The 23,755-nt window shown below is 43.7% G+C and overlaps 2 protein-coding genes across 2 annotated transcripts; one reads left to right on the top strand and one right to left on the bottom strand.

Moving 5' to 3' along the window:
• Positions 1 to 200: 200 nt before the first annotated feature.
• Positions 201 to 13,079, bottom strand: LOC115160536 (sodium/myo-inositol cotransporter-like). Its single transcript, XM_029710701.1, has 2 exons — positions 12,777 to 13,079; positions 201 to 2,620 (listed from the first exon to the last, which is right to left on the bottom strand). The coding sequence occupies exon 2, from the start codon at positions 2,352 to 2,354 to the stop codon at positions 201 to 203; it is 2,154 nt and encodes a 717-aa protein (XP_029566561.1). The 5' UTR covers positions 2,355 to 2,620; positions 12,777 to 13,079.
• Positions 13,080 to 15,365: 2,286 nt separating this feature from the next.
• On the top strand, positions 15,366 to 21,326 carry LOC115161138 (ATP synthase subunit O, mitochondrial). The gene is made up of 7 exons (XM_029711892.1): positions 15,366 to 15,449; positions 15,909 to 15,953; positions 16,132 to 16,242; positions 16,727 to 16,856; positions 17,777 to 17,889; positions 20,820 to 20,906; positions 21,103 to 21,326. The coding sequence occupies exons 1-7, from the start codon at positions 15,423 to 15,425 to the stop codon at positions 21,211 to 21,213; spliced, it is 624 nt and encodes a 207-aa protein (XP_029567752.1). The 5' UTR covers positions 15,366 to 15,422; the 3' UTR covers positions 21,214 to 21,326.
• The last annotated feature ends 2,429 nt before the right edge of the window (positions 21,327 to 23,755 follow it).

Below are 23,755 nucleotides of genomic sequence, written 5' to 3' on the forward strand. Positions count from 1 at the left end.
ATACCACAAAGTGCTTTGGAGTTTGATTATTTTAATGTGACAAGGGGGAGAAGCTTCAATCATTTCGAAAGAATGATTTCAAAAAGCTCAGTGAATCATTTTTAGGAAGCTGCACTGTAAATTCTTCAGATTCACATCAAATCTCAGAAAATTGTAACTGTCTTTGAAACAATCCCCAACAACCCCTAATTTGGTCCAATCTATAGAGAGAAGTAGACAAACAGGAATATTCCCAACGAGCAGACCAGAAACAGCCCACAGTTGAGCAGCAGTTTGGTTCTGGGTGGCTCGTACAGCATCTCTATGACAGCTCTCTTGTCCTCTTCTGTCCTTTTGGGATGGGCATTGTATGCTGCTTCTTTAAACCCACAGAACCACTCCAACAGACGCATGCCCCTCCCACCCTCCCCACAACAACCTTCATCTGCATGCATGAGCCCTGCGTGACCATTATCAAACTGGTTGGCAGGCGTTGCTGGAGTCGTTGCCGGGGTTGTCCCGTCGCTGGGGGTCGTTGGGTCATGGTCATTAGGCGGCGTTAGCAACGTGACGTCCTCCCCATCTAGACACCTAGCTCTACAGATGTCTGGGGGCAGATCCTTATAGAGGCCTCCATTACCATTTAACTGCACAGGGCTCTTATCCTTCAGCTTGTACATCTCCTCACGGTCATTGGGGGGAAGCTTTCCAATGTTACGCAGGCCCCATAATGTGGTGGTGCGAATCTGCTCCTCATCCGGAGGAGGGGTGCAGAGACTGATGACCACAGCCACCAGTCCAGATACCCAGAACAGCCCAGCAGCCACATACATGTAGTGGACATGTGTAATGAAGAAAGGTCTGTCGTCTGGCTGGTCACAGGGAGGCTCGCGATAAATAAACGCCAGAATCAGCCGGGTGGTACCCAGCACGAATCCGGTCATACCGCCCCAGAATGCACCTCTTTCATTGCAACGCTTCCAGAACACGCCCAGCATGAAGAGGGCGGCGATGGGCGGGGTCAGGTATCCAGCTACTTCCTGTATGTAGAGATACATCTGGCCGCCCTGCATCTCGATGATGACAGGGATCCAGGCAATACTGATGACTACCATGAACACCACGAACAGCCGGCCCACCAACAGTAGCTCTTTCTGGGATGCACTACGCCTTGCGCTCTGGTAGATGTCCAGGGTGAAGATGGTGCTAGCACTGTTAAAGATGGAGTCCAGATCACTCATGAGAGCTGCAATCATCACAGCCATCATCAGCCCTCGCAGTCCCATGGGCATCACTGACATGACCAGCCGCGGATACGCGATATTGGAGCAACCCGCCTTAGAGCCGCAAACGGCCAGGCAGTGCTCCGGTCCGATGCAGGCAATCTCATCCGCAAACAGGATCCGTGAGATCATCCCGGGGATGACGATAATGAACATGGGCAGGACCTTCAGGAAGCCAGCCATCAGCGTGGCGCCCTTGGCATGGGCAATGTTCTTAGCAGCCAGCACCCTCTGGACGATGACCTGGTCGGCACACCAGTACCAGATGGAGGCTGGGGTTTGGCCCAGAAGGAAGCCAGGCCAGGGGATATCCTCGTCCAGTGGGCCCCGGAGGATCCGCAGGGAATCTGGCTTGGGCTCAATGCGGCAGGAAGCTGAGTAGGTGAAGTTCCCACTGGCCAGGATAGCTGTTACATTTGGGACAGCTAACATGTACTTGGTCCGAACCCCTTCAAGACCTCCGACCTTGATCAGGCTGATGACGGTCAGGCTGAGAGCTCCACCGATCATCAGCACGGCCTGGAGGGTGTCCGTGTACATGACTGCGACCAGGCCACCGGTGACTGTAAGCACTGCGGTCATACTGATGAGCAGGATGATGGACAGATAGAGGTTCCAGCCCAACGACTCCTGGATGAAAAGCGCACCGGCGTATAAGTCCACAGAGATCTTGGTGAAGATATAGAGCAGCACAGAAAGGGCAGCAAAGTACACCTTTAGCCTATTACCTCCGTAGCGTTTGGACAGGTACTCCGGCATGGTGTACACCCCAGAGTGGATATACACAGGAATAAACACCCAGCCCAGCAGCTGCAGCAGGAGAAGAGCGTTAAACTCCCATGCTCCCACAGCAAAGCCGCTGGCTGCTCCCGACCCCGCCAGGCCTATGAAGTGTTCACTGCCAATGTTACTGACAAACAGCGACGCTCCGATCACCACCCATGTCATGGAGCGTCCTGCCAGGAAGTATCCACTCACCGTGCTGCGGTTGGCCTTCCACATGGCGAAGAACCCGATGCCCAGCACCAGGATGAAGTACAGAGCCACCACAGCTATGTCCGCTGCCTCCATGACACCAGTACCCATACTCATTGCGAGTGCTAAACAGAACTACTCGCTCAAAACTGATGAAAAACTCCTTTCAAACCCTGCAAAAATCAAAGTTTAAAGTAACAGAAGGGCAATAAAAACACTATCCTTTGGTTTGCTGTCTGCATGGACGCTGTAGTATCCACCGTCTGGTCAAATGCACTAGGGGTGTGTGCGTTCGGGGGAGAATCTACCAGCACTGAGGATGCTCCCGGTTTAAAGGAGAATGCTGCAGGCCTCCAGTCTAGTATAGCCTAGAATTTACATTCCTGCAAGACAGCAAAGACAAAACACTTGATTAGAGCCCTTGTTCGACAGGAAGTGAGAAAGGTGACACATTTATACAAGACCTCTGAGGCAGAATTTCTGAGAAAACACAAAAGTCAAATCAGATTTTAATGGTCACATACGCATGGTTAGCAGATGTTATTATGAGTGCATTGAAATGCTTGTGCTTCTAGTTTCCACAACATATACCTAATACACACAAATCTAAGTAAAGGAATGGAATAAGAATATATAAATATATGGATGAGCAATGACAGAGCGGCATAGGCTAAGATGCGATAGATAGTATAGAATACAGTATATACATATGAGATGAGTAATGCAAGATATGGAAACATTTTTAAAGTGACTAGTGTTCCATTTATTAAAGTGGCCAATGATTTCAAGTCTGTATGTAGGCAGCAGCGTCTGTGCTAGTGATGGCTGTTTAACAATCTGATGGCCTTGAGATTGAAAAACAGCTTCTCTCTCGGTTCCAGCTTTGATGCACCTGTACTGAGCTCGCCTTCTGGATGATAGCGGGGTGAACAGGCGGTGGCTCGGGTGGTTGTTGTCCTTGATCTTTTTGACCGTCCTGTGACATCGTGTGCTGTAGGTGTCTTGGAGGGCAGGTAGTTTGACCAGTTGTGCAGACCGCACCCCCTCTGGAGAGCCCTGTGGTTGTGGGTGGTGCAGTTGCCTTACCAGTCGGTGATACAGCACAACAAGATGCTCTCAATTGTGCATCTGTAAAAGCTTGTGAGGGTTTTAAGTGACAAGCCAAATTTCTTCTGCCTCCTGAACTTAAAATGTCCACCTTCTCCACTACTGTCCCGCCGATGTGGATATGGAGGTGCTCCCTCTGCGGTTTCCTGAAGTCCACGATCATGTCCTTTGTTTTGTTGAAGTTATTTTTCTGACACCACACTCCGAGAGCCCTCACCTCCTCCCTGTAGGCTGTCTCATTGTTGTTGGTAATAAAGCCTACTACTGTTGTGTATTCTGCAAACTTGATTAAGTTGGAGGCATGCATGGCCATGCAGTCATGGGTGAACGGAGTACAGGAGGGGGCTGAGCACGCACCCTTGTGGGACCCCAGTGTTGAGGATCAGAGAAGTGGAGATGTTTCCTACCTTCACCACCTGTGGGTGGCCCATAAGGAAGTCCAGGACCAAACTGCACAGGGTGGGGTTGAGACCCAGGGCATCAAGCTTAATGATGAGCTTGGAGGGTATTATGGTGTTGAATGCTGAGTTGTTGTCAATGAACAGCATTCTTCCATAGGTATTCCTCTTGTCCAGATGGGATAGGGCAGTGTGCAGGCAATTGCATTGTCTGTGGACCTATTGGGGCGGTAAGCAAATTGAAGTGGGTCTAGGTGAAGTGACAGGTAAGGTGGAGGTGATATGATCCTTGACTAGTCTCTCAAAGCACTTCATGATGACAGAAGTGAGTGCTACGGGGCGATAGTCATTTAGTTCAGTTACCTTTACATTGTTGGGTACAGGAAAAATGGTGGCCATCTTGAAGCATGTGGGGACAGCAGACTGGGATAGGGAGAGATTGAATATGTCCGTAAACACACCAGCCAGCTGGTCTGCACATGCTCTAAGGATGCGGCTAGGGATGCCATCAAGGCCGGCAGCCTTGCGAGGGTTAACACGTTTAAATGTCTTGCTCACATTGGCCACGGAGAAGGAGAGCCCACAGTCCTTGGCAGCGGGCCGCCCGCGTCAGTGACACTGTATTATCCTCAAAGTGGGCAAAGAAGGTGTTAAGTTTGTCTGGAAGCAAGACGTCTGTCCGTGATGTGGCTGGTTTTCGTTTTGTAGTCCGGGATTGTCTGTAGACCCTGCCACATACATCTCGTGTCTGAGCCGTTGAATTGCCATTCGACTTCGTCTCTATACTCACATTTTGCTTGCCTTGTGGAGGGAATAACTACACTGTTTGTATTCGGCCATATTCCCCAGTCGCCTTTCCATGGTTAAATGCAGTGGTTCGCGCTTTCAGTTTTACATAAATGTCACCATCTATCCACAGTTTCTGGTTAGGGTAGGTTTAAATAGTCACAGGGTACAACATCTCATATACACTTCCTTATAAACTCACTCACCAAATCAGCGTATACGTTGATATTATTCTCTGAGGTTACCCAGAACAAAGGAGGGCGGGAGAAAGCTTTAACAGGTGAATTAAACTGAGCATGGTAACAGATTTACAAATTACAGTAACTTTGTCTTTAGCCCTCTAATCTCTAAGTATTGGCTAAACCAAAAGAGAAAGAGCCATGCCCCTATCAGAGCTTCAAAGCAAACTAATGATGCCACGTAAGAAACTAAAAAGCCTAGCAGCTCAGTCCATGTGAAAAGAGAACAAAAATGCCTTTGTAGCCTATATTGTTTAACAGGATAGTTCACCCAAATTACAAAATGACATATTGGTTTCCTTACCCTGTAAGCAGTCTATGGACAAGATATGACAGCAATCCATGCTTTGGTTGTCACGTCCTGGCCAGTATAAGGGTTAATTGTTATTGTAGTTTGGTCAGGACGTGGCAGTGGGTATTTGTTTTATGTGGTTCGGGGTGGTGTTTTGGTAGTAGGGCGTTTGATTTAGTATTTCCGGGGTTTTGGGTTATGGTCCATGTTTATGTATTTCTATGTGTAGTCTAGTGAGTGTGTTTCTGTGTTTGGTTAATTGGGGTTGGGACTCTCAATTGAAGGCAGGTGTTTTCTCTTTGCCTTTGATTGAGAGTCCTATATATTAGGGTGTGTTTGTCATTTGTGGGAGATTGTTTCTTGTTTAGTGTGTGTGAGCCTAACAGGACTGTCTAGTAGATCGTGAGTACGTTGTTTATTATTTTGTGTTCACTTTTGAGTTAATAAACTTCAAGATGAGCATTCACAATTCTGCTGCATATTGGTCCTCCTTTTCCGACGATGATTTCGCCATATCGTCTGACGACGACGATAAGTGTGACAGAATCTCCCACCACCAAAGGACCAAGCAGCAGAGGAAGGAGCAGAGGGATTTTGAATTGGACAAACGGGAGAAATGGACATGGGAGCAAGTTATGGCCGGAGAGGGCCCATGGAGAAAGGCAGGTAAGGACCGGGAACGTTACCGAGGAACGCGACTGGCGTTGAAGCACGAGAGGCACCCCCAAGAAATGTTTTGGGGGGGGCACACGGGTAGTTTGGCTAGGCCAAGGAAGAGCCTACTCCCGCTCTAAGCACGGCAACCATCAGGCCCCTGCACAGCCCAGTTCGCCCTGTACTAGCACCCCGCTCGTACAGGGCTACTAGTTCCATCCAGTCAGGACGGGTTGTGCAGGAGGTAAGATCAAGACCGCCTGTGCGCCTCCATAGCCCTGGGTTTCCAGTTCCTGTCTCTCGTGCGGACCCGGAAGTGCGTCAGTCCAGTCCGACTCGTCCTGTTCCCGCTCCCCGCACTAGCCTGGAGGTGCGTGTTCCCAGTCTGGCACGTCCAGTACCAGCACCACGCACCAGGCTTCAAGTGCGTCATCTCAGTCAGGAGTCGCCAGAGCTGCCCGTCAGTCAAGAGTCGCCAGAGCCGCCCGTCAGTCAAGAGTCGCCAGAGCCGCCCGTCAGTCAAGAGTCGCCAGAGCCGCCCGTCAGTCAAGAGTCGCCAGAGCCGCCCGTCAGTCAAGAGTCGCCAGAGCCGCCCGTCAGTCAAGAGTCGCCAGAGCCGCCCGTCAGTCAAGAGTCGCCAGAGCCGCCCGTCAGTCAAGAGTCGCCAGAGCCGCCCGTCAGTCAAGAGTCGCCAGAGCCGCCCGTCAGTCAAGAGTCGCCAGAGCCGCCCGTCAGTCAAGAGTCGCCAGAGCCGCCCGTCAGTCAAGAGTCGCCAGAGCCGCCCGCCAGTCAGGAGCTGCCAGAGTGGCCAGACTGCCCTCCGGGTCTGCCAGAGTGGCCCGACTGCCCTCCGGGTCTGCCAGAGTGGCCCGACTGCCCTCCGGGTCTGCCAGAGTGGCCCGACTGCCCTCCGGGTCTGCCAGAGTGGCCCGACTGCCCTCCGGGTCTGCCAGAGTGGCCCGACTGCCCTCCGGGTCTGCCAGAGTGGCCCGACTGCCCTCCGGGTCTGCCAGAGTGGCCCGACTGCCCTCCGGGTCTGCCAGAGTGGCCCGACTGCCCTCCGGGTCTGCCAGAGTGGCCCGACTGCCCTCCGGGTCTGCCAGAGTGGCCCGACTGCCCTCCGGGTCTGCCAGAGTGGCCCGCCTGTCCTCCGGGCCAGCCAGAGTGGCCCGCCTGTCCTCCGGGCCAGCCAGAGTGGCCCGCCTGTCCTCCGGGCCAGCCCGAGTGGCCCGTCTGCCCGGAGCTGTCGGGGTGGCCCGTCTGCCCGGAACTGCCAGAACCAGAGCCACCTCCAGATATAGGTGGGTTGGGGAGGGGGGGTGTAGCACAGTGCCGTCGTTGACGGCAGCCACCCTCCCTTCCCTCCCTTTAGTTTAGGGGGATTTTTGTTGTTGTTTGGGGTTTTTGTTTTTCTTGAGGTGCTTCCGGGGTTAGCACCTTTAGGGGGGGGGTACTGTCGCGTCCTGGCCAGTATAAGGGTTAATTGTTATTGTAGTTTGGTCAGGACGTGGCAGTGGGTATTTGTTTTATGTGGTTCGGGGTGGTGTTTTGGTAGTAGGGCGTTTGATTTAGTATTTCCGGGGTTTTGGGTTATGGTCCATGTTTATGTATTTCTATGTGTAGTCTAGTGAGTGTGTTTCTGTGTTTGGTTAATTGGGGTTGGGACTCTCAATTGAAGGCAGGTGTTTTCTCTTTGCCTTTGATTGAGAGTCCTATATATTAGGGTGTGTTTGTGTTTGTGTTTGTCATTTGTGGGAGATTGTTTCTTGTTTAGCGTGTGTGAGCCTAACAGGACTGTCTAGTAGATCGTGAGTACGTTGTTTATTATTTTGTGTTCACTTTTGAGTTAATAAACTTCAAGATGAGCATTCACAATTCTGCTGCATATTGGTCCTCCTTTTCCAACGATGATTTCGCCATATCGTCTGATGACGACGATAAGTGTGACATTGGTTTAGTTTTCCTGGCTCTGTTTCCACATGTTAACATTTTAGCATTTGTAGAACAAACCACATTCAAGTCATGAGACCAATATTAGCATTTTTTGCATCATGTTCAAGACCCTAAAATAATCTGTAACTTTGTGTATTCTTTTCATGAAATTCTGTATAAATCAAATTTTAACTAGATTGAATGTGAACATTTTGTGAAACGTGTCCATTTTCCAATTATTTCTGATGAGTTTAAATCCATATGTGAAGAAAAGTTTTCTATACTAGAGATTGGAAATGCTCTTAAATATATGAAGAAGGGCAAAGCACTTGGAACAGATGGTCTTTCTGTGGAATTTTATTTACACTTTTGGGAACATTTAGAGGGACCAGTTTTCAACATGTTCCAAGAATGCCAAGCTGTGGGTGAGAAATGATTACTACCACAAAATAAAGGGGTTATTTCCTTAATACCAAAACCTGATAAAGATCCCCTTTTCATAGTTAATTTGAGACCTATTAAATTATAAATTGATAACTTTAGCATATGATAGACTTAAAATGGGCCAAAAGCACCTTATTAATTAAAAACCAAACTGGCATCATGAAAAGTCGCCACATCGGCTGTAACAGGTTAATTTCAGACTTGATTGATCACGCTGATTCAATTGACTCCGAAGCTATTATTTTATTCCTCCACTTTTGTAATCATTTGATACAAAAGAACAGAAATTCCGAAAACATTCATTGTAAACTTTTGGTTTTGGGCCTAGCTTCGTCTCTGTTATCAATATGTTTTATAAAGATATTCATATTTCTAATATGATTAATCGTAACACATCTAAAATATTTAATATTCACCATAGTGCACTCCAGGGTTGTCCTATTTCAGCTTTCTTATTCCTTTTAGTTGCATTTTAAACAACCCTGAATTAAAAGGTATTTCAATATTTGGAAATCTCAGTTAGCAGATGATACAGCTCTGTTTCTAAAAGACAAGGATCAAGTTGCTATTAAACTTATTATCAAATCATTCTCTTCAGCTTCTGGTCTGGAACTTAATTTAAATTAATTATAAATATTGTCCATATGTAACTCAAATTACCAATCTATTGACAATATTCAAGTGAAAGACACTGAAATATTTAAGGGAGCACATGGCGAAAAACCATATTGTCCGTCAGCATCTCAATTTCATTCAAGAGATTAAAGACAAAAAAATCCATCCTTAATAACTGGCTCCAGCGTGACCTCTATTATTGGAAGGGTTTTATTGTCCAAAGAGGGTCTGTCACGTTGTCTTCCCTGCTCTATCCCTATTTGTAGCTGATCAGACCACCCTGATAGCAACAAAACTTTCCAGACATTATATAGAAAAATAAACTAATTTAAGAAATCAATAATATCAAACAAAAGAGCTGATGGTGGGCTTGAAGTACTAGATTGAATTGCTATCAATAATACCTTTAAAGTAAACTGGATAAAAAAAAGATGCATGCTTAGCTCTGAATCTATAGGGTACTTAATTCCCTGTCATATTTTTATGAAAATGGCTTGTCTTCAATTTGTGGAAGTGCAACTACTCTCCAGCAAAATTACCCATCAAACTGTCCAAATTTCATGAACAAGCCCTTTTAGCCTGAAACTGTGTTATATCCACAACTTATCCCCACACAAAACACTTCTGTGGAACAACAAAGATATTGTTGTTAAAAAACAAGTCTTTGTTCTTCCCTAAGTGGTTTGAAATAATTATTATATTTGTGCTTGATTTATTTGAAAAAGGAAATATACTCTTATAGAAAGTTCTTGGAAACAAATACATTATAAAGAATTGAATTCTATATGCAAAGCAAAACCTTCAGGATTTACTCAATGAAATATAATTTGTATTTTGGAGAACGTCACGATTGATGCACAACTTGTTAGAAGGTTTCCCCCTGCTGGACAACAAATGTAATAATACATTCTTAAGATAACTTTTTAACTCCAAGAACAAGATCTCTCCTAGAGGGAAATTCTTCTGAAATGCATACATTACTGAAATTGAATGGAACAAAGTTTGGTTTCTCACTCACAAATTTTGTATATAAAATAAAGTTAGAGAAATTCACTTAAATCTTGCACAAAATATACCCTTGCAATAACTTGTCTAAATGCATGGATTTAGAGGACATATGCCTTTTCTGTGATAAAGGGGAAACTATTATACACATTTTTTACGAGTGTGACTCTGAAGTTGTTTAGGAGCAAGTAATTACATTATTTTCAAAAAGAAAGGAGGACCAAGGCACTCTTCATATAATTGATTAAAATGCCTTTATTAGTATGGCATGTTCAATAGAAACAATGTTTATAAAATCATCCAAAGTGATACGCTACTACGCCAAGTCTTTCCTGAGCCACCAGTCATAAGCTTTAAGAGATGTCCTACCCTAAAGGACAAATTAGTCCACAGTTATCTTCCGGGTGACTCTCAAAAAACTTGGCTTGGCCACAAACCCAAGGGCTCTTTTAAATGTAACCAGTGCAACCATTGCAGAAATATTGCACAGAAAAAGTATTTTGTTGATACAGCTTCCAAAATGGAGTATTACGTCAAGCATTTCATTAACTGCAAAACCACTCATGTCATCTATAGATTGGAATGTCCACAGTGCAAGGTGTTCTACATTGGACGGACAAAGAGACGCCTTCAAGATCGCCTAGCGGAACACAAGTACGCCATACGGGTAGGCAATGAAGACTACCCCATGGCAAGGCACTACAAGTCCTTACACCATGGCAACCCTGCCTCCCTACAAGCTATGGGTATTGATCATATCCCGGCCTCTATTAGAAAAGGGGACCGTCTTAAACAGTTAAACCAAATGGAAAGTTTTTGGATTTACAAACTACAGGCCACTAAATACCCGGGTTTAAATGAAGATATGGATTTCTCACCCTTCCTGTAGGGTTGTGATGGGTACATTTGCTGTCATCTAGTGGATATTTTGCTCAATTGCCCTCAGCTATGTTTAGACTCTTGTTGTTCATGTTTTGCTGTGTTCTAGTGTACTGTGGAATATATTGCTTTCTTATTCTTGACACTTCACCCAGACACATATAAGGTTAGAACTACCTTTCTATGTGTTCTGATACTTCTAGTTTGGAGTTACATTTATGATAACATAGCTACAGCATTTCACTTTAAAGTGTGTATACTATTGCTTACTAGGTGTGTCCAATTAATTTTAACCACTCCCCCTTCAAATTAGGGTTAATTGGAAAAGCTGTTAAACAGAGAACTTTGTATTATTTCTTTGTACACCCTGATGAAGGCCATGCAGCCGAAACGCGTCGGTTTTTTATAAAAATTGTTTCTATTGAACATGCCATACTAATAAAGGCATTTTAATCAATTATATGAAGAGTGCATTGGTCCTCCTTTCTTTTTGAAGACCAACTCACCCCTTTTACCAAAGAGCACCTTCTGTCTACCAACATTTACTATTGTGTACCTTAGTAGCGCTTCCCTTCCTCCTCTTTCTACTAATTACATTATTTATTTCATTAATAAGACCCATGTATTTACAATGAAATACGTAATACGTTATTATTCAAATAAAAACAAAACTACTGAATTAGTAGTTAATTTCTTCATTATCTGGTAAATTTTACATACACAAAAACAAATATTTTAAATATGTCCCCAAATGCAGTACATTTTTACTTCGTATTCATTGTATTCTTACAACTCTATGATAGGTCTATACAATTGTAACCCCAGACCTTTTTTTTTTAACTTTAGTTATTTTATGTTTCTTTAGAGAAAATACACATATAGTGATGTCCTATGTTTTTTGTTATTGTAATTTGAAATGTAATAAATACATTTTCAATCATGACTTAGATGCATTATGATTACATCATCCCCCGACCATTGCAGCTTAAGTCAATATCCCGAGTCAAACTTTGCAAATTATTTACTAAACAATATGATATTTTGGATGGCTATTTCTCTGGTCAGTTTTAGCATCATCTACAGCTCAATATCACTTAGCATCAACCAACCTCAAACATGACCGGCCTCAATATCCTACACTAACAGAACTGTAAGAGAACTGTCCTGATCCAACAACATGCTCCAAGACAATCACTCTTCTTGTCCACCCGCACACAGCGGTCATTCTTCCCGCCTGTAGTTTACATATTTAGTGATTTCAGCCCTCATCACGTGCTGGCATAAACCCAACCGTCCGCCCTATCCCTGCCCCTTGCACTAAAATAACTCTTTGTTTGTCTCTTCAGCTCCGTGTTCATTGGACTACATGTCGCCAGCAGACCCTTCTAAAACAACAAAAACGGTTGTTCAATGGAACAGAAACGTTTGCATATGACCTGGCCAAAGTTATGCTATACTACAAATCAATCGAGGGTAGAGAAGAGGGTGCCAATGCCTTCACTGTCTTAGATACACTTGAAAAGTTTAATACTTTATTACGTGTTATGAGCATGTATGAGAATTTAGAATGTCTTATAATGTTCTTTATAAAGGCTTAAAACAGACAGGTAGGCTATAACGCATGTGATGTAGTAATATCCATGTATTGTAAGACTTGTATTACTATCATTACATGGTGGTGTGCATAGATAGGCTGACAGCTGTATGGGTAGCCTCAAGGTGACATTTTCTAGACAAGATGCCCCCTGATGCTAAAAAGGGACTCAGGAGCTGACCGTTTGAGATACAGTATCAACATGAACCGATATCGGAGATATGGGATCAGGGCATTGTTGTCAAAGCACCATCAAGACATGTGGCACGCACCACAACCAATGATACAGCAGCAAAGGAATATTCTAGAAAGAAAGCGCACGCATTGTCCACATTGCCAAGGAGTGTGTAGCCTCGTAGTAATGAGCAAAATGTGTGGTTGAATTCGTCAAAAAGAATAGTCTTTGACCCTGACCTAGTAGCCTACATTAATTTACATTCCATGCATTCTGGGTTCAATAAAATAGTGACTTAAGTGCTCGACCTGCTTTTTCTTTTCTCCATCGCTTGTCCATTCTCTGCTTTTTTAGCACCCATTACGCATTCTCCAGGCTACAATTTAAAACGGGCGGTCATCACAAAAATGCACACTCACCATTCCCATTACGCTATATTGTAGCTACTGACAACATCAATCCACAAGTTGAGGATTTGAATGTGAGCCTGCTTCTTAGCGACAGTAGATATGTGTCTCTTCCTGCGTCAGTCCTTCCGATGTAGCGATAATTCGTATTTTGTCCTGCCGTATGCTCTGTTCTCCAGCAGTTAAGTGTAATGGCGCACAGGTGACTGAATAGGACAAGGTAGCTAGGCTTTATAAGCATCTACTCCGCTTCTTCCCCCTATGCCACGCCCTACACGTGTAATACACGTGTGACGTTTCGGATGGCTTCGGTCGCAACACGCCCATTGGTTATTGTTCTAATTTTAAAATACCGTATTGTTTTTAGGAACAAACTACTTTTGCATACTACTGTAAATGAACCTTTGTTTTTGTTTTCTAACAGGGGATTGGTTTGCCTCATGACGTTCAACCTGTTAGCCTACTTGGGTGGAAATTGCCAGAAAGAAACCCCACTTTGCCTAATTAACTGACTGGGCAGGAGATCCTGCTGGTTAATCAGCTTTAACAGTTGCATAATAACAGAACAATCTGGAAAATCACACTATTGGATATATGCACTTTTAAAACCCTTGTAATCTGCCTTCAAGGTGTTGAACTTCTCAGAAATGTGCATCCTCATTAAGCCTAGTCCTATTGCACAGGTGTCTGATGTCACAAGTCTGGCAATGTGACCCCACTCATACAAATCAAATCAAATGTATTTATATAGCCCTTCTTACATCAGCTGATATCTCAAAGTGCTGTACAGAAACCCAGCCTAAAACCCCAAACAGCAAGTAATGCAGGTGTAGAAGCACGGTGGCTAGGAAAAACTCCCTAGAAAGGCCAAAACCTAGGAAGAAACCTAGAGAGGAACCAGGCTATGAGGGGTGGCCAGTCCTCTTCTGGCCGTGCCGGGTGGAGATTATAACAGAACATGGCCAAGATGTTCAAATGTTCATAAATGACCAGCAGGGTCAAATAATAATAATCCCAGTAGTTGTCGAGGGTGCAACAAGTCAGCACCTCAAGAGTAAATGTCAGTTGGCTTTTCATAGTCGATCATTGAGAGTATCTCTACCGCTCCTGCTGTCTCTAGAGAGTTGAAAACAGCAGGTCTGGGACAGGTAGCACGTCCGGTGAACAGGTCAGGGTTCCATAGCCGCAGGCAGAACAGTTGAAACTGGGGCAGCAGCACAGCCAGGTGGACTGGGGAGAGCAAGGAGTCATCATGCCAGGTAGTCCTGAGGAATGGTCCTAGGGCTCAGGTCCTCCGAGAGAGAGAGAGAGAAAGAAAGAAAGAAAGAGAGAATTCGAGAGATCATACTTAAATTCACACAGGACACCGGATAAGACAGGAGAAATACTCCAGATATAACAGACTGACCCTAGCCCCCCGACACATAAACTACTGCAGCATAAATACTGGCGGCTGAGACAGGAGGGGTCGGGAGACACTGTGGCTCCACCCTCCAAACAGTCTTCAACTCGTGGATCTATCTAGAATGCAATGGCATAGCCTAATATGGGGAGATATTTGACATTGCTTTTATGTTTAATTATTAAAGTTATTTATAGTCTCAATAACACAATGCAGTGACCGCTGGGTCTTCCATTCAGTGCTTCCATCGTTTACATCAATTTACATTGTGAGGGGCTTCAATAGCCTACTTGGCCACAGAGGTAATCCTATATCAGCTAGTAGGCTAGCCTAGAAGAGACCTGGATAGGATACACAAGCATTTCAATATGCAATAACATCTGCTAAATATGTGTATGTGACCAATACAATTTGATTTGGATGAATTTATAGAAGATGAAGTCAGTGAATAGCTCCTGTCATTCTCTCTGATAAATAGGCTCTGTCTGTCTGATGTAGGATGAGACACATTAAAGACTACCAAAATTATACCTTCATCTCAATAGGTAGCCTACTGTACATGCAAGGATAAACCCTTCAGTTCTGCACACACAGAAGTGACAATATGCATTTGTTTTAGTATGGTGGAAGATGCACAAGATGGGTCTGGAGAAACCACCAAGGCTGTGTCACTGCTCACCTGTGAGAATGTAGGAGGAGCACAATGAAATGCAAATGCCTCAACAATGGGTATCGATCTACACAGACCCTGTAAACTACACACTGACACAGTCGCACAGTATCTTCATACAGGTGATGCTGGGACAACTAGGCCTGTGTCAATACATACCTGAGGTGATATCAGCAAAAATGCACTTAGAAGCTTTATATAAAGCTGAGCTCATGTTTTAATAAAATAGGCCTAATATTGAAACCTGAGAACCTGATAAGTACTAGAATTGGCTTTGATAAAAAATATTCAAATTAAATCAAAATCAAATCAAATGTTATTGGTCTCATGCACATAGCAGATGTGATTGCGGGTGTAGAGACATGCTGGCCCCACACATGTTTATCCACGCAACTAAGTTGTTTGCTTGTCTGCTGACGAGGACAGTAAATTTCCACTTGCTCATTTTTTTTGTTCGCGGAAATACATTTCCGCTTATTGACATATGAACTACGTTTCCCGTAATGCTTCTCGTTTCTGAATTTACGTACTTTTTGTAACAGGCTGTCATGCGCAGAAGTTTTGACCTACACAGTCGCAGGAGAACATGGCAGCTTTAGGACTCGGGCTGCAGGTATGACTTTCTAAAAACAAGAATGTTATGCGATCTGTGGCTCTGTTTTTAATTTGGGAATGTATTTAGATTATTAACAAGGACAAAACGGATCAATGTGCATTGTTTTGATATCGCGCAGAATGTGTTTTTAACACAGAATACGCGAGGCCTTGCATGCTGGCATGAACTTGACAAGCCCGCTGGCAAGCTAACGACACCCGGCTAATTTCATCAACATTGCTAGGTACCTGGCTGGATAGCTATCTACGTTTGTTGGGCATTTTCCTACGAACCGATGGCACTACTGTTAAATATTGGCCAACGCCCATAAGTCAGAGGTATTATTATCGCCATGCGAATGACATAACTTTACTGTAGAAAATGTGGTCAAGCTAACCAACGTTAACTTCCTACGGCACTCCAGACGTCACTTATGAAGATATTCATTGGTTGATTAGGATCTCTTTCCTTCTGCAGGTGCGTCAGTTCAGCACTTCAGTTCTTCGACAAGCTTTGATCAGGGTAAGAATGAATGAAGTACTGCCCATGTCCTCTGATCAGTGTAATATTAAGTCAATGACGACTCGTGTTTTTTGGTAATGATGTTAACGCACGCCACAGCTTGAGTAATGTCATTGGCTCTGTGATTAAAGTACATGGTTGTTTTATATCTTATTTGTGTGTCCGTTTTCTATTCTAGCCCCCCATCGACGTGTATGGGGTCGGAGGCCGCTATGCCACAGCCCTGTTCTCTGCTGCCAGCAAGCAGAAGAAACTGGAACAAGTAGAGAAGGAGATGGGCACATTGTCAGTAAGTTATCCACTGCACCTCTCTCCTGTCTTAGTCCTCAGTCTGGCCACAAGTATGTAATGTATATACACTCTTTTAACTTGGGCAGGGCTATTCAACTCTTACCCAACGAGGTACGGAGCCTGTTGGTTTTCTGTTCTACCTGATGATTAATGGCACCCACCTGGTTTCCCAGGTCTTAATCAGTCCCATATTAAGGAAATATGAAAATACACAGTGGAGCTGGCTTCAAGGTCCAGAGTTGAGTTTGAGGGAACTGTGTTACCATTATATAACTAGGCAAGTCAGTTAAGAGCAAGTTCTTATTTAAAATGATGGCCTACACCGGCCAAACACAGACGACGCTGGGCCAATTGTGCGCCGCCCTACGGAACTCCCAATCACAGCCAGTTGTGGGAAACCATACATTTGTCTGTTTGTCTGTTGCCACAATATACTTTTTGAACAGCTTCCTTTCTCTTTCTGTCTTTTCCTTCTCCGTCAGTCTCTGATCAGGGACCCCAAGCTGTCCAGTATCGTGATGAACCCCCATGTCAAGCGCAGCCTCAAGCTGAAGTACTTCGGTGCCGCCATGACTAAGGCAAATCTCTCCCCAATCACAGTTAACCTCATCAGTGAGTTGCCCAGCCTTACTAAGTTATACTGCACATGCCACTCTTGTTCTGGAGACTGCTGTTGTGTAAGAAAATTAAATGGGGCAGGTTTGTGGAGGATAACGTTGTTCTGCTGTCAAGACTCATCTACCAAACTACTGCTAGTCTTCCTTTCCGTGTTTTCTGTCCCTCTTGAACGTTTGAAACGTTAAAATGGAAAAATCAATATGGATGTCACGCCATACCTTTTGATCGGCTAGTTGTAATCATGAATATAAAGTAAATCAAATCAAATCAAATGTATTTATATAGCCCTTCGTACATCAGCTGAAATCTCAAAGTGCTGTACAGAAACCCAGCCTAAAACCCCAAACAGCAAGCAATGCATGTGAAAGAAGCACGGTGGCTGGGAAAAACTCCCTAGGAAAAACTCCTGAGAAAGGCCAAAAACCTAGGAAGAAACCTAGAGAGGAACCAGGCTATGAGGGGTGGCCAGTCCTCTTCTGGCTGTGCCGGGTGGATATTATAACAGAACATGGTCAAGATGTTAAAATGTTCGTAAATGACCAGCATGGTCAAATAATAATAATCAGAGTAGTTGTCGAGGGTGCAACAAGCACGTCCGGTGAACAGGTCAGGGTTCCGTAGCCGCAGGCAGAACAGTTGAAACTGGAGCAGCAGCATGGCCAGGAATGTCAGCTAAGATTATTAGTATGGTGATCTTAATTAGCTACAAGTGATCTTAATTAGCTAGTGATGCAAATGAGAGAGTAGGAAAGAGTCCTTTAAGAGTATTTTGGCTATTGTTATGACAACATCCTCACCCTTACTAATGTTAGTTCATGCAAATGATGATGCAAATGCAATTAGTGAAAATGTTAGTTAGTTGTGTCTACTGGCTAGGCAAACGTGGTTTCATTGTCCTCCTCTCTCCTCCTCAGCTGTGTTGGCAGATAATGGCCGCCTGACCTTGACCGCAGATGTCATTGGTGCCTTTGCAAAAATGATGAGCGCTCACCGTGGCGAGGTCATCTGCACTGTCACCACAGCACATGTACGGTGACACACATACACACACTTGTTGTATATGGCATGGGTTCTCAGTGGGGTTGTACTACAGGGGTTCCACGGCCAAGATCACAAAATATGTACCGTACCAGTCAAAAGTTTGGAAACACCTACTGATTCCAGGGTTTTTCTTTATTTTTACTAATTTCTACATTGTAGAATAATATTGAAGACATCAAAACTATGAAATAACCCACATGGAATCATGTACCGTAATTTCCGGACTATAAGCCGCTACTTTTTTCCCACGCTTTGAACCTCGCGGCTTAAACAATGACGCGGCTAATATATGGATTTTTCCCGCTTTCAAAAAAAACAAAAAAATAAACATTCTGTGACGTGCTCAGTTTTTTGGCGGCATGAAGCTTTCATTAGACCAATGAAATTGCCGAACGGGTTAAGGTCAAATAACTTTTTTGTTTACTGTTTAGATTAAATCGAGCGCGCTCAAACTTCCCATCATTCTGATTACGGTAGTCATTTTGTCACCCTCATCATGGCAAAGACACGGAGAAATGCATATGATGCAGCTTTCAAGTTGAAGGCGATTGATCTGGCTGTTGGAAAAGGAAAGCTGCTGCACGGGAGCTTGGTCTGGAGCAATGACTTTCTTGGTAGGCTACTGTTTACTGCTAATTTTTTTATTTTTTGTTACAAGCCGTGTTTCGTTAAAGCCTGTGTAAAGTTCATTTGTTTCAATGTACCGGTAGGCACCTGCGGCTTATAGACATGTGCGGCTTATTTATGTTCAAAATAGTATATATTTTTTAATTCAGTGTGTGCGGCTTATATTCAGGTGCACTTAATAGTCCGGAATTTACGGTAGTAAGCAAAAAAGTGTTAAATCAAAATATATTTTATATTTGAGATTCTTCAAAGTATCCGCCCTTTGCCTTGATGACAGCTTTGCACACTTTTGCCATTCTCTCATTTACATACTTAAAAAAAAAGAAGATTACTAACAACAGATTAAACAAAGTTTTGTCCATGTGATCTGTGGAATAATTTGACGGTATAATACAATACATTGTAATGTTATTAGGCCTAATCTACAATTATTGTATGCCAATGCAGCTGTTTCTATCACAATATCAAATCAGTCATTTCTGGGTAACAATTAAGTACCTTACTGTGATTAATTAAAAACAAAGTGGTCAAAAAGAAACAAATAGCTTCTTAGAAAATATCAATTTCTCAAGCAAGAATTTTGACAGGACCAGTGTTCCCTCCATTTTTGGGGGGGGGGGGGGGGCACTGAGCAAATTTCAGGTCTACCGGGTGCAAACTTAAACGTTGTGAAAATTCTGTGCAACTTCTGGCGTACGTTTGTGAACACTGAGGCTGTACCCGCTTTAAATTAGTTTTCACAATGGCCATGTAGACAGCTGTGGCTATTTGATCATATTGTAGGCCTAACAGTTTAACATGGATATAGCTGTTCTATCATTCAGCCTACAGTAGCAGCCAATGTCTGGTGTTCAATGTAGGCCAACATTGCATGAGACTTTGGAGAAGAAAAAACATGCAGGGCTTGACCGTAACCTGTTTATCCACTTGTCCTTCAGACAAGGTGACTGAAAATGTTGTTTGATGCTAGAAACCACTTTACAAAATAAAATGCATTATTATTCCCATTCCCTTATTAGAGAATCAGACAAATTATGCTACCCTCAGCTTATTCAAGCCTAAGTAGCCAATAGGCAATCTCAAAATATAGCACTGCCCCTTTAAGACAAACAAAAAAACCTCTTTACCTGACTCGCTTTTCTAGAACTGTACACGTTTTGTGCTCTTGTAGGAAGCAATCACGACCCTATTGCTGATCTAGAACTGGGCTAATAACTCACTATCAGGTGCACCTACCACCAACAGCCCGAGACAAATAAAAAAAGTTTGGCGATCGACTAGGAATGCCTTGGTAACCACTGCTCTAGAAAGTTGAATCCAGTTCAATCTCGTGCTTCTCTCTGTTGGCTAATATTTCTGCACATTATTATTCCAACCTCATAGTGTGGAAATGTATATAAAACACAGGAAAATCATGTTTGTCTTTAACCCTGAGCAACATGGGTCTGGCAGGCTCACAGCGGTATTGGTATCCACAGTACTCCACCAATTATACATTTTGGTATGTACAGCTCAATACTTATTGTATTCCTAATTTTGTTTTTTAATCAAAAATGCACAGCCGGCCCGCTCACTAAGTGGGATTAGGCGTCCGCCTATGGCGGCAGATTGACGAGGGTGGCATTTTCTGAGTTAAACTGACCAAGACACCACATAAATAAAACCCAAAACAATGACAATTTCTCTCAACCAGTGGCATATGGGCTTTTTAGGGGTGCAAAATATTTTGCTTGTCCAATCCCAGCTCGCTTCTTAAAGGTGCTGTTGGCGAGACGCATCGCTGCGGCACACCACCAACATTCCATCCAAAAAAATGATCTAACATAAATTATGTAGCAGATATATGATATCAGAGTATATGGCCTTTTCTGTAGCTTACAGGCAGGATGTAAAATCTGACAGTCCTTGTATACAGTTTTTATCTCACATGAGATATTCAGATTATTATATATTTTTTACCTTTATTTAACTAGGCAAGTCAGTTAAGAACAAATTCTAATTTACAATGACAGCCTAGGAACAGGTTAACTGCCTTGTTCAGGACCAGAACGACAGATTTTTACCTTGTCAGTTCGGGGATTCGATCCACCAACCTTCTGGTTACTGGCCCAACGCTCTAACCACTAGGCTACCTGCCGCCCCGTTATGAGGGCGTCCCTGAGGAGTTTATCACAAAAGGGGTCCCCGGCCCCCAAAAGTTTGAGAACCCCTGGTATATGGTTGTCAATCCAAGTTACATATCAGTTATTGTAGCATTTGATTTGATATTTTTGTTTGTGTGTATAACAGCCCCTGGATGAGGCTAACCTGGCAGATCTGAAGGTGGCTCTGAACGGCTTCCTGACAAAGGGAGAGACTCTCATACTAGAGACCAAGGTGAGGCCATACTCAATTCGTGCCCTCTGTGGCACAATAAGGATTTTCAGTCATCTACCATCAATTTACGGTAGATGCAATGGTTTAAGACTGTAAGGCTAGCACAAAACAAGAAAATGCTGATATCCAGTCGCATACATTGCTATGGTGTCGACTGGTGCTTTAACTTCCTGTGTTATTTTGCTTTTCCCTCCAGTCTGACACCTCCATCCTGGGCGGTATGATTGTCAGCATTGGGGATAAGTATGTGGACATGTCCACCAAGACAAAGATCCACAAATTGACCAAGATCATCAGAGATAGTTAAGTCTGTCTCGTCCAGCTGGGCATGGGGATGTTTCTCTTCTTTCTGCAACCTATACAGCGCTATGTCCGCTAAGATCCTGTCTAGTTGTTCATAATAAAATATTCTGTAACATATACTTTGTATTTGAAATGTCTTTATTTCTGTGTCCATGCAGACTGATTGTTGCTGGTGGAGGGAATATCAAAAGCCTGTTTTTATCAGCTTAGATACAGTGCCTTCGGAAAGTATTCAGACTCCTTGACTTTTTCCACGTTACATTACAACCTTATTTTAAATTTTAAATGTTTTTTTTCCCTCATCAATCTACACACAACACCCTATAATGACAAAGCAAGTAAATAAACTGAAATAATACATTTACATAATTATTCAGACCCTTTACTCAGTACTTTCTTGAAGCACCTTTGGCAGCGATTGAGTCTTCTTGGGTATGACACTACAAACTTGGCACACCTGTATTTGGGGAGTTTCTCCAATTCTTCTCTGCAAATCCTCTCAAGCTCTGACTGGTTGGATGTGGAGTGTTGCTGCACAGCTATTTTCAGGTCTCTCCATAGATGTTCAAGTCCAGGCTCTTGCTGGGCCACATAAGGGCATTCAGAGACTTGTCCCGAAGCCACTCCTGCATTGTCTTGGCTGTGTGCTTAGGGTTGTCCTTTTGGAAGGAGAACCTTCGCCCCAGTCTGAGGTCCTGAGCGCTCTGGAGAAGGTTTTCATCAAGGATCTCTACTTTGCTCTGTTCATCTTTCCCTCAATCCTGACTAGTCTTCCAGTCCCTGCTGCTGAAAAACATTGCCACAGGAAGACGCTGCCACCACCATTCTTTGTATGGATGGTGCCAGGTTTCCTCCAGACCTGACGCTTAGCAAAGAGTTTAATCTTTGTTTCATAAGACCAGATAATCTTGTTTCTTTAAATGCCTTTTGGCGATCTCCAAGCGAGCTCTCGTGCCTTTTACTGAGGAGTGGCTCCCGTCTGGCCAATCTACCATAAAGGCCTGATTGGTGGCGTGCTGCAGAGATGGTTGACCTGGAAGGTTCTCCCATCCACAGAGGAACTCTAGAGCTCTGTCAGAGTGACCATTGGGTTCTTGGTCACCTCCCTGACCAAGGCCCTTCTCCCCCAATTGCTCAGTTTGGCTGGGCGGCCAGCTCTAGGAAAAGTCTTGGTGGTTCCAAACTTCTTCCATTTAAGAATGATGGAGGCCACTGTTCTTGGGGACCTTATATGCTGCAGGCATGTTTTGATACCCCTCCCCAGATCTGTTGCTCAACACAATCCATTCTCGGAGCTCGACCGACAATTCCTTCGATCTCATGGTTTGGTTTTTACTCTGACATGCACTGGCAACTGTGGGACCTTATATAGACAGGTGTGTGCCTTTCCAAATCATGTCCAATCAATTGAGTTTACCACAGGTGGACTCCAAGTTGTAGAAGCATATCAAGGATGATCAATTGAAACAGGATGCACCAGAGCTGAACTTCGAGTCTCATAGCAAAGGCTCTGAATACTTATGTAAATAAGGTATTTCTGTTTTTTCTTTTTAATATATTTACCAAAATGTCTAAACTGTATCACCTTGTCAGTGTGGGGTATTATGTGTAAATAATAAAATGTCCTCAGCAATATAATCCATTTTAGAATGAGCCTGTAATGTAACAATTTGGAAAAAGTAAATGGGTCTGAATACTTTTCGAAGGCACTGTAATTTATGATGCTTGAATAACCAGTCTATCAGACCAGTGCCATTGAGCAAACGTGTTGAAACACACTGCATACATTCTTTTTTTGTCTGTAGTGGCAAAACATGAGATTCACTTTTCAGTGTTGCTGTCGGCAACGTTGGATGAAATCTAATGAGCTGCGTGTCCATTTACTCCACATTCATGTCAGTTTTAAGGTTGCTACATGTAAAGTCAAAAGTGCAAAGCACACAAATGGATAAGAACATTGTTACATGCAGTTGTCCATCTGATTGAGATTACCAGTACAGACAGGTCTTGCCCCTGCAAAAATAATTTATTTTTCTGTGTGGCCAATCAATGGCTATGCCTGGCTGTTCTATATTCTCCCCTACCTTACGTATGTAAAATAGGTAGCCTTTTTCATTCGATGAGGTGGATGGGCCAGTATCAACTAATTACTAGATACATTTTTTGATCTGTAATTCTGTTTTTCTATTTCCTCTGAGACGCAGTTCAGTGAAACTGCTACTGAACATTAGTTGTGTTGAATAGCCAGGATTATTCCCAAATACTGTACGCATGAACTGCTGATACATCTATCTATGGTGTGAGTTGTGTGTTTGCATGCTGAACTGCATCAGTGAGATTCAGGGGCAGGACCGTGAGTGTGCAATTTTTTTCCCCTTGAGGTCAGTCAACCTGACCTGCAGGTTGAAGATGGCACCGGAAGAAATGGCAGCCGTTTTACGGGCGCCTAACCAATTGTATTGTTATGTGGGGTTTTTTCGCATTATTTGTAACTTATTTTGTACGTAATGTATCTGCCACCGTATCCTACGGCAAAAAAGAGCCTC

The sequence above is a fragment of the Salmo trutta genome, chromosome 24, assembly GCF_901001165.1.
Source record: "Salmo trutta chromosome 24, fSalTru1.1, whole genome shotgun sequence".
NCBI classification, from domain to species: domain Eukaryota; kingdom Metazoa; phylum Chordata; class Actinopteri; order Salmoniformes; family Salmonidae; genus Salmo; species Salmo trutta.